General features: G+C 38.8%; 1 protein-coding gene across 2 annotated transcripts in view; it reads left to right on the top strand.

The window, feature by feature from the left end:
• The window catches only part of SPOCK3 (SPARC (osteonectin), cwcv and kazal like domains proteoglycan 3), a 389,193-nt gene that overhangs the window by 192,370 nt on the left and 184,619 nt on the right, over positions 1-12,204 (top strand). For both annotated transcript variants that reach the window (XM_073341561.1, XM_073341560.1), the window contains exon 4: positions 5,719-5,833. In XM_073341561.1, the coding sequence (XP_073197662.1) occupies positions 5,719-5,833 (115 nt within the window). The remainder of the gene's footprint in view (positions 1-5,718; positions 5,834-12,204) is intronic.

Here is a 12,204-nt window from a genome sequence, read left to right as displayed (position 1 = left end):
ACCCCCTCTATCCCACCCCCTCCACTTCAACATTAGTTCTTGAATTGCTTTGCTCCCTACTTCCTCCATTCCTACTCTCAGGCTTCTTTTTCAATTAGGAAAAGAGGCCAAGATAAGTCAGGTTTAGCTACTGTGTGTTCGCTAACCCCAGCCTAATCTCCATGTCTTTTCCTGATCTAGACAAAACCTCAAAGAAACAATAGTCTCTAGCCAACAATGCTTCTAGGCAGGAGAAGGTGTTACCAGCTCCAGCTACTTTGCTTACTGGTCCCAGTGACTTCACTTACTCACTGGAAAATAGGTTTTTCAAGTGCTGTACTTGCAATAGAAATGCCTATCTTGTACTGCATGTGTGTGCTGAACACAATAAAAAGAAAAGGTACTTTTTTGTGCTGCTCACTCAGATTTTTTTTTCTAGTTTTAAATGTGGATACAGATAACTGGTTCAGGCAAAATTTCTTCCATCCTTTAAACCCAAAACTACTTTGCGTCCCGTCCCCCCCCAAATTTGTATTAACCCTCCCACTCCAATCTTGTTCCAGCTTCATGCCTCTGCATTTTAGCTGGTTCCTTTACCGAAAGGCCAGTAGCAAGGTCTCCTAATCTCTATCTATTAGGCTCTCTTGGTGGTCTTTTTAAATCTAAAACTGCACTGGGCATTCCTTTATGGTCCTAGTTCAGAGTGGCGGGGGAGGGGGAGTCATCCCCAGAACTATTAGAATATTGTGTGTTCTGGAAAATCTAAAACAGATGGACTAATTGGCTTACATTTGAGTTAAATTTTACTGTTAAGTCACAAAGATGATTTTTGGGGTACCACTTATGAGTTCTATTTGAAGGTTATTTTTGAGGGTCAAATCTTTAGCTTGGAGATGGATAGTGCAAAAATACTTTGCTTAGTAAAGAAATGTGATTATCAAAGTTTGCCTTTCAGTTAATCATCTTGATGACAAAACAAAGCAGCACTTTATACTTGTTGTTCAACTTGCAATAGAAAGAAAAATCACAAATTTGATTTGCAAGGGACTAGGTCCCTGTGATTTACTTCAGAAGGAACTATGACACATCTTGCTATACCTGCAATTTAAGCTGCATTTTGAGATTTAAATGTCTACATTCGGGGATTACAATAATTAAGTCGCAATTGCTAAAAGAACACCATGTTTGAGTATTATATTACCCAGACACCAACAGAACCTAGCCGGAGCATGAATTTCTTCTTCATTATCACTAAACCTGTAAATTATCCTCAATGAATAAATGATGCCAAATCATTTCCAGCTATGTGGAATGCATAGAGAATAATAGGAATCCAGTTGGGAGGCTTTTGTAGCTGGGCCAAACCAATTTCTTGTATTTTTTTTATGCTTTGTGGTTCGGCTTGCTTAAGGACAGACCTATAGCCACCTTTATCTATTGATTTGTTACACTCTCCATCATAGTTTAGAGTGTAAACTTCATTCTAGATTGTGGTGCAATACGTCTGTAATTAAAGTACCTTCATATGTTGTTTCAGTAGGCCTTAGAAGAGGGAAAACATGGATGCCAAAAATCTACGAGGGATGAAAGTGCCTTAATGATCATTTACCATCACTTCTTTCTTTGTTAATTTTCTGACATGTGGCTTTGCTGTGTTTCCACACATGTTGAGGGTTTTTTTAATTCAAAGCTAAGTAAAGACATCTTGATTAAATTTGGAAGTGACATCAGTGTATCCCTACGTAAAGGCAATTTGGGGTGATTGGAATCTGAATTAATACTTTGAGAGCTAAATCCACAAAGGGAATTTAAGCTCAATGTTGCAATGCCTAACTTTAGTTATTCTTCTGCCTAGTATGTCCACATTCCTTTTGAGGATTCTATCTCCATTTTGGATTTGCAGCTATGAGCCATCTTTTGGAATTAGCTCTCACCTGGTCCAGGTGCTTTTCTTGGAAAAACCCAGGACAGTGGTGGTGCATCCTATGCTCCTCTGGTACCCTATAGTTGGGTAGTCAGAGCACTCACCTAGGATGTGGGACACCCAATTTCAACATCCTCTCCCACTCTACACACACCTGTTTTGAATCAGGTACTTGAAACCAAGTTTCCCACTTCCCATGTGAATGCCCTAACCACAGGGACTTCAGGGACTCTGGTGTGGGTCTCTGTCTCTCCTGTTGAAGCTGTTCCAATTTGTATGAAATTCTTAAATATTAATTGAAACAGGGACTGGACTCTGGGTCTCCTAGGAGAGTGTGCTAATTACTAAGGTATATAATTATTCATTTATTCTCACTCACACCAATAAATGATTATTTATAAAAAGGCACCTACTGGGTTAAGCAGCAGCTGAGCAGGGATTTTGAGTATCCACATTTTGTATTTAGGTGCCTGAAGTGGCAGTGAGGTGTCAAAATCCCTGTGTGGTTCTAAATGTATTTTTGGGTGGCAAGGTGATGGACTGAGAAGTACTGTGGGATGTTTGGGCAAGCACAAAGCGCTGTCTGACCTAGAGCAAGTAATGATGTAAAACAGTGTCTGCAAGTACAATGAACTCCACCTACAGTGGGCATTGCTTGCCCAGACACTTTGGATACAAGCCAAATATTTATATCACAATTTCTTTATGGCTTGGACTATCATTTAAACATATACAGAAGATATTTTTCCCATTTGTTTTCCTTATCCTAGTTTCATTTTGCAACATCTTCCTCCACCCAATGGCCTTATTCTTTATTTCTGTTCCTCAGCATCGTCCCTTCACCAGCAAAGCTTGTTTACCTCACAACTACATAGCTCTGTATTCTGACCTCTCTTTCTCTGCTGTTCCGATCAAGTGATTCTGCCCAGATATCTCCTCACACCCTACTTGCATTCTCTGCCATATCTCTCTCTGCAGTTGTGGTTAGATTTCCCTCTTCTACTGATGGCTTCACTTTTCTTCAAGGTAGCCACTTCAAGTGCACATTGAGTCTTAACTGGTTTGCAATGAATGCTGTCTCAAAGTTGTTGGAAAATCAGTTGATGATTCTGTGTAGTAGTAGCTACATGTGAACTAATTCAAGTAAATCAGTGTAAACATTTATTTTTGCATCAGTATGTTTTATTTTAATACTTTTTACAACTTTTTCTCCAAATCATTTGTATTCTTCGATGTAGTTTATTTGTGTCCAAATTGTGTACATTATCCTCACTGTATTTCTACATGCCCCTTCAGTTTTGAGGATTTGACTGGACAATGATTTCTTCCACGTTGAATATGTGCCTGGATGCTATGATAAGCACCATCAAAATAAAGCTTCATGAACATTTTCTGATCCATTTTTTGTGTTTATTCCCCAGTATCTGAAGAATTCTTGATTTAAAATAAGATATAGACATTAATGTATATTGATATGCTATAATTGATGTCATTTTGATATGTTGCTGTATGTATATTAAAATCAAAATAACTTATTAAAAGATACAATAATACAAGATTGGGTAAGACTGAACAATGAAGGGTGCATTAAATTGTTCATTCTTCCATTATGAATTTAATTGTAACAGATCAATCACCTTAAGGGAGCATCAACACTGAGAATTCCTTTTTTGTTTGTCTTCATAATTATTTAACTTGAGGGGCCAGTTCCTCTCTTGATGCAAAGTTAGTGCTATAGTTGCCACTTTTGCACTGCTAACAAAATAGCAAACCATGTGTGAGCTGGATTCCAGAAAAGCAGCTAATGTTCCCACTCTACTCCTGGGGGAATTCTGCACCACTGTGCATGCACAGAATGTATGTCCTCCACAGATTCCTTTTGCTTCCCTGCAGAAAAATGACTTTCTGACTGGGAAGCCACAAGAGTGGATATGTGACCCTCCCTAGCAGCACGTTTTGGGGGCCCAGAGCAGCCAGCAGAGAGGTAAATCACTGGCACAGGAGGCAGGTCTGGGAAGATTCAGCTGGTGGCTCCTTCCCTGTGCCAGGCTCAGCTGCTAGTTCCAGCTGGGCTGAGGAGGACAGGACTTCCTCTTCCCTTGCATGGCATTTGGGGCCAAGTCAGCCCCACCCCCAGATTTCTCCGCTGGCTGAAGGAAGCTCTGCAAACACCACCCCACCCCCCGCTTCCTACACCCATCGCTCCTCATCTGGAGGGGGAGGGATCCCTGTACAGGGAGATGCTCCCCTATTCGCCCAACCCCCGTGCATCCAGATCCCCTTGTACCCAGACCCTCCTGCCAAGCCTCACCCCCACGCATTCAGAACCCCACCCTTATGAGCCCCACTCCCCCTGCACCTGGACCATCCAGACAAGCCATCCGCACCCAGATCCCCATCTCACCAAGAGCCAATCAACTGCATCTGGCTCCCCAACCCAATGAGCCCCACTCCCCCAGCATTTTGACCTCCATTGAGCTCCCCAGACCCTCCTGACAAGGTCTACCCCTCACACACACACCCAGATCCCTCCCCGCTGAGCACCAACCACCTTCACTTTGACCCCCCCCGCGGACTCCCATTACCATTGCACCCAGACCCCCCAACAAGCCCCTATGCATTCAGATTCCCCCCTGCACCTGGATCCCCCACTGAGCCACCAGCACCCAGATTGCCCCATACAGAACCCTCTTAACCACACTTGGATCCCCCACACTAAGCTCTCCACACTTGAATCCTACCTTCTTGAGCCTGCCCGCGCACACCTGATGCACCTGGCACAGAAGGGTAGGGTCCTGGTGTGTTTCTGGGACAAGCCCAGTCCTTGCGCTGTGTCAGGGCTCACTGCTGAGCCCTTTTCCTGGGGGAAGCTGCACAGTGATCTCCCACCTCTGTGCAGCCAGTGGCCTGTGCGCTCCAATGCCATGCTGGATTCTCCACGTTTATTTGACAAACAAAATTTACAGAATTGTAAAATATTGTGTGCAGAACTTTTAAATTTTTGGTGCAGAATTTTTAATTTTTTGGTGCAAAATGCCCTCAGGAGTACCATTCACCCTACTCTGCATAGTAGAAAAGAGAAGGTAAGGCCTGAGCCTTCACGTTCCTCTGAATTATATTCAGCTCTACCTCCCCATTTAATAATTCACATCTTTGATAGGCTAGTGGGGTGTCCTATGGTATTCCTTCAGAAATACCTTCTGATGTGATTTCCCTGCTGTCTTTTTGCTTGCGGCTACTTGTTTTAAATGTCTACTTAGCAGTCAGTGCTGGTGTCTATAAACCTTCATAGGTCTAAATATCATATGAATTTCCATTTGTGTGTGCTGATAAGCTAGGGAGGAGGGGAGGTTATTTAGGATTTTTAAATATGTTGTAAAACATGCTTAATTTCACACACTTTTTAAAAAAAATCCTGAGAATCTGCTTTTCTCTTTAAGTGAAAATTGAAAAAGTTGCACAGCCCAAGTTTATGCATCATTGATTGTGCTGTTTTGCTTTGTTCTGCTTTTGAAAGTGTTGAAACAGAGTTGTGACTTGATACAATCTGATAAATTAACTGAATTATAATAAGTATTTTAAAATAAATGAGAACAAGTAGGAAAGTCAGTTAACAAAGAATGATTCTATTTAAATAGTTAGAACATTGATTTGGTTTATTATTATTTAAATGACAGTAGCATCTAGGAGTTCCAGTTGAGAATCAAGGCTCCATTGTACAAGGCGCTGAACAAGCAAACATGTTAAATAGTTAATTTACTGCAGGATATTTACTAAAGAAAGGTTTTAAAATATTTTTCTACAATTGTTTTTAGCTTTAGACCCTGCTAAAGATCCATGCTTAAAGATGAAATGTAGTCGCCATAAGGTATGCATTGCTCAAGACCAGCAGACTGCTGTTTGCATTAGTCATCGGAGACTTACACACAGGTAAATGATTTAAAGTAAATGTTATTGATTAGTTTACTGTCTTCACTAAGGACTACAACCTGTAAACAAATTGTAAATACTGTAGTTTCTCTGCAACATACCGTATAGGAGGAAATTGAGATGAAGATTTTTTTTAATAGTTATGCACTGATTAATTACTCTGATTGTTGCATATTTGTACATGGTGTGTTATAGGATGTACACATGTACATAGAGTAAGCTGCTGATATAACTACTGCTACGTTCAACGAAATAGTGTTTATACCAATTGCAACAAAAACAATTATCGCAGGAGATAATCTTCCACTGCTGTGATTTCATTGTTTTTAATCTCTTTAGAATTCCCAGTGTTCTTCCCTTCCAAAGGCTACATTATTATACTATTGTTATACTATTGTGTACACATTTGTCTGACTGTACTTGGATAAGGTAAATCCCAACATTTATTTGGTGTACCTTTTTTGCTTAGGTGTAATATTCACCCCCAGGTTTTTTTTGATGTAGTATCATTTGAGTTCTATACCAGTTACACACAATGAGCAAATGTGTGGTACAGTTTGCATAGGGTCAGAACGTGGACTATTTTCCCCCTTGTACTTCTCTTTTGGGAACATATTTAATGTTTTAGCTGTGAAATATTAAAATGTATTTTGTAAGAAGAGCAAACTACTGTACATAGGCCCCAATTTAGCAAAGCACTTGAGTATGTGTTGAACTCCTATTAACTTTAATGGGCCTCAACAACCTGCTTAAAACTAAACATGTGCTGAAGTGCTGAGTTTGGGGCCATAATGATGAAAATGTTTAACCAGTAACATAATAATATTTCTTGGCTGGTGAAAACTATATTTAAGGGGAAAGTATCAAGTGTTTGAGGTAGAGCAGTTATAAACCTATATTCATTAAGGAATGTTCTCAATTTCCTAATATCTAGTCATGCTGAAATATACGCATCTATAGCTGATCAAAGAAACAAGTTAGTATTTTTGTGATGTAAAAAGTAATGTTTTAGACTGTGCAGCCACAATTATTTAACAAAAACTATTTTCAGGGTTATGCTTTTGACATTAACCAATGATGGTGTAAAATTAGAGATTTTGGTATTCAGATTATAGAAATTGAAAGAGTTCTTGTCAAATCACTTTGCTAATTTCAGTTGCATTCAAACCATTGGGGGAAAATATCAAGGCCAGGGTTAGGGTTGCCAGATGCAAAAGGACAAAATAATTGTGAGAAAATATGTTTATATTTCTAAGAGGGTGTTACGTAGAAGAAGAAAAATAATAAATAAAAAAAACTGTGTAAAGTAGATGCTGAAAAGTCCTGAAGACTAGCTGCAATTGCCTACAGTATTTGCATAAATATTTTTTTCCATCTTGAATAAATATTTGTAAAAGGCCTTCTTTCCCCATTGCCCTTGATCTAGTACAGGAAGGTGGGCTTTGGTTCTCGAAATGCTGTCTGAATATAATCAAAACTCATTATGTGAATTTTTAGAATGGTAGAAACTCAGTAGTTAGAACTGAAAACCAGGAAACTTATGTGAACTATTCAGTATTAAGCCAGATCTGTGCACAGAGTGGACCCTACATGCTTCGATCTACCCTTTCTCCCAGAACAGTGGGCCAGCCCTTTCTGTCATGGTGCATCCTCTTCCTGAAGAGGTGCTTTCCATGCAATTTGTGGCCTGACCAGGGTGAAAGTGGTGGAGAGGAAGAACAAAATATATTGTCCTTTTTTCCATTAGGTGAGAAAGGTAATACAGCATTGGGCTCCATCATTCTTTATTTGTTTTTCTTTATGTATAATACATTGTCCCTTCTTTTGAGCATTCCACACATCTGCTCACTGGGACAGCAGTACATAGGGTAGGAGGAGGGAGGAAAGGCAGGGCACTAATGGGGGCCAGCCTCTGTGCAGACCTCTGAGGACCTACCAGGTTTTTGAGTAAGACCCATAGCCTTTTTTCCCAGTAATGTTGTATGGATGGAACATCTGAGAATATATCCTTGCAAAATTTCATCCTTAAGAACCTCCAGTCATGTTTTATTCCTCACAGGTAGGATTGTTTTCCGCCACAGTCAAGGCCAAGATGATCTGTTTCTCTTGTAAAATCTGTGTGGGGGATTCTGGAGAATTAATTCTCCTGGGGAAAGTCCACACAAAGATCCACTCAGATCTTCCCATTAGGGCACATTAGCTCTAGTTTCCGCATTGCCAATTTCCACTGGCTGTTCCAGGAACTATTCCCACTCCTTCAGGGGAGTTGTACAGGAAAAACAAGGCAGCCCTGGGTTGAACTCCTCCCTCCCCACACCCACAGTGTTCTATGGGGCTAGATGGGTGACAATGTGTATGGTTCCCCCTGTCCCCAACCCAGACTCACCCAGTCTCTGACTCTCCCCAGCACAGTTTCTGGGCTGTGTGAAGAAGCCTCTATAAAATGCTGGGGGCATGGTGCTAGTGAGGTGTCGATACTCCCCTGTGCATGTGGAAGTATGGAGATCTGTGTCACGGATGCCCTCTACGTGAAGATCTAATAGGGTGGGATTTGGTCCAAAATGTGTATTTGTCTGTCTTATCTCACTGAAATGCATTGGGCTACTTGTATAGGAGAGGATATCTCCCATAATTAAGGGTTACTGGATAGGAGCCTTTAAGTAATAGTGAGAGAGTGAATAAATAGGGGAAAATATGGCATTACAAATTTTCTTGTGATTTTATCTTTTAAAATTTATTTTCATTTAAATCTATATATGTGAATTCAAAGTTGTGTGAAAGTGTGGTTGTTGCCTTATTTATATATAGTCAAATTATACATAACTTTATATTGCATGGATTTAAGGATGTTGTGAAGTATAACTTTGTTTGAGATAATTTTAATTATAATACCTTAAATGACATATTAACAAATTAATTGTGATATGTTTTATCAAAAAGTAATGTAGCTAGTATGAGACTTCACTGTGCAACAGATCCCTGATAGAGAAGTGCGAGAAGACAAAATGTTAATTATTGATTTTTGTTGATTAGAAAATGAAAATTGAGATTCCGTGGTGTCAAAAATAATAAATATTATTACTTCTCCAGAAGTAAAAACACCTTAATGCATTGAGTTTATATTTTCTGACATAATACATAGGAACCCAGTACTCCTCTCTAACCTGTATGACTACAGTATGTGCTTTCATTCTTCATTCTTATGATACTTTTAATTGGAAACAGGGTCAAATGTTGTATGTAAAAATATTTTAAAAATACTTGCTCTGTGTTAGGGACAAGACTTCCAAAACTGATTTGACCAATATAATAAACTCTTTCATTTTCTCCTATAATAAATGCATGCATTCATTCTATATTTTAGGAGTCTTATTCAGTTGCTCATAATTTTCTATCAGGCTTGTTCTTGTGATATGGTGATATGACACATACAGTTAGCTGATTAGTCTCTTCAGAATGCACTTACTGTGTACATCATCATTAATTGCATCAATGCAAAATTCATGTCATTCTTTTTCTTTTGTTTTTTGTTAAGTAGTTGCCAATGTAGGAATCATATTTGCATTACTCATAGAACATAATTTACACATAGACCTGATCTGCCTGTCATCAATTGCTTTGGAGGACATCTTTTATTTTCTATCCTTTATTGTTGTTTACTGGTACCTTGTTCTCTGATGGAGAAGGCTTTAGAGATGGAGAAAACAGATTCAGCAATTCATCTTTTACAGGTGGAGTAAAGGCATTCTGATCAGAAAATCACCAAAAGAAATCTGAAGAGTGCTAAACATGTACATAATTTTAAGCACAAGTATTGCCATTAGTTTCAATAGGCTTACTACAGAAAACTGTAATATCAAGCTCTTCCATTAAAATTCTTTGGTGGATTGGGGCCCAAATACATATTTATCAAAGTAAAAATATTTAAACTCAGCTTGTAGGCAGAAAAGGAGGAAAAATATCTCAACAGCATCTTCCCCTACTTTGACAAATTTCCCTTTTGTTTTTATCTCATATGTGTTCAGCTGCAGGAGGCATTTTACAAATGAGGGCACATTCAGTTGAAACCTTATCATTGTAAAGACCATTCTAAGCTTTGACTAGTGACTGCAAGGAACTGGCAAAGTGCCAAGTGATGAGTTGCTCAGTAACATTTTAGAAACATGTTTCCAGAACATGTAGATTGAGACACAGAATGTGCACACTGTTTTGTGCTAAACATCCAGATCCAGCATCATCTGGGCTTCTTGGATGTTGTGGAGCATAGTGAGCAACCTTACACTGACTGCTCTTAATGGAGTCTGATAAAACACAAAAGCCTTGTTCTCCTCTTGCATAAGCATAGAATGATTTAACCAAAAAAGATCAAATACAATAGCCCTTTTTGTAAATGAGGTATCCATGTACAGAACTGTTAGATGCACACCATTTTGTTTCTTAGATTGAGCCTTCTGCATTACGTTGTAAAGGCTTGTTTGTTAGTTTGTTTTTAAATCATAGCCAGGTCTTTTTTTTGTTTAGTTTTATTGGCAGATCCAACGGTAGCACTTCAGGGTGGATCATTTGGACTACTTTAGGATATCGAGGGTGGTTTCCAAGGTGATTTTCTGTATCCGCTCAAGTTTTTAAATTGCCACCACCCTATTCTGCTTCAGAAAAGATGGATCCCAGCTGTTCATGCTGTGTGCTGTGAATGGTGGTGAACACACACACACACACACACACACACACCAATTTTCCTCACAGGGTTGGGGGCTAGATGCTCCTAATCCCCCATCCACTCTGGCAAATTTTGAAGTAACTTTCTCTCTTTTTTCAGTTATTTTAGAATTCAGAGTAGCAAGCAATAGTAATATAATGTAAATGCTCAGAATCCACTTCTTTTGTCCCATAATTACTGATATGTAGGAGGTCCTCAGGGAAATATTGTATAATAAAGGGGCATAACTTAAATAAAATTTATGAACGCCAGACAATGTGTATATCTTTATCATCATCTCTCTCATTCCATTGTCTAACTTACATTCTTCTCCATTCCCTTCCTTTTTCCTCCATTTTGTGTACTGTTTTTTGTTCCTTTTATGATTCTCTTCCCTTTTCTCCTTTTTATTTCTTTGAAGAAAACATCTACTTTTCTTTTACACATTCACACCTATTCTCGGTTGGCCTCCACCTTGTCGGCTCTCATGTGGTCTCTTCAATCTTTTTATTTGCTTCTTGTGATAGTTTTTCTTGTGCTCAGTCTCATTGCGCTGTCACCTTTGCCATCACCTGTGTTCCATTGTTTCTTCAAGGTCTTCCCATGTTACTTTAATACCAATACTTAGCATTCATATGGTACTCTACAGATTTTTATTAACCAGTAGGCACCTGTGATAAATAAGTAAGAATATCCATTTAAAGCATGCAGAGAGTTGTTTTCTTGAATGCATAGAGGACAAACATGAACATAGATGAAAAATTAATTATCTCAAGTTCAAAGTATGACCCTGAGGAGCAGGGCCAACACTGAAAAGGATACCGCATAATACAGTAGCTTATAACTATTTACTAGTTGTTTCCTTATCACCAAATTCATCTTTCTTACCTTAGAAGAAAAGCTGAATAGTAAGAAGTCAAAATATGGAGAGAAAAAAGCAAGAAGTAGAAAAAATAAAACTGGCAGTGCTAGGTATTGGTTGATGTCCCAAATTTTCAAGAGTCTGAGCACCACGTGTAAACATAAGGAAATAATGTCCAGTGAATATTATGGTCATAAAACTGTTACAGCTTCACCTTATAGTTAGAAATGAAAACTGCAATACCAAGCTCTTCCATTAAAATCTGGATGCACTAATGAAATAGTGTTGAAAATGTTCTGGCCCACAACCCATATACATCTCACTTGTGAAGTGCCAAAAGGTAAGCGGTTGCTGCACTCGTTTCCAACTGTTTAAAAGTAATACAGCTATGCCCTAAGCCCCAATAAAAATTAATAGCAATGAAAAGTGAACTAGTACAATCAAATAGCAAAATGGATAGCAACTCCCCACATGACAGGAGTAGCATTATATCGGATCGCGTTATATTGGGTTAGAGGTATATTGGAGTTGGGAAATGTTCAGAAAAGGGCAACAAAAATGATTAAGGGTATGGAACAGCTTCCATATGAGGAGAGATTAATAAGACTGGGACTTCTCAGCTTGGAAGAGAGAGAGATATGATTGAGGTCTATAAAATCATGACTGGTGTAGAGAAAGTAGATAAGGAAGTATTTACTACTTCTCATAACACAAGAACTAGGGGTCACCAAATGAAATTAATATGCAGCAGGTTTAAAACAAATAAAAGGAAGTATTTCTTCACAGAATGCACAGTCAATCTGTGGAACT

This window comes from Lepidochelys kempii, chromosome 4 (genome assembly GCF_965140265.1).
Source record: "Lepidochelys kempii isolate rLepKem1 chromosome 4, rLepKem1.hap2, whole genome shotgun sequence".
Classification (NCBI taxonomy): Eukaryota; Metazoa; Chordata; order Testudines; family Cheloniidae; genus Lepidochelys; species Lepidochelys kempii.
This window is presented reverse-complemented; position numbering and strand designations above follow the sequence as displayed.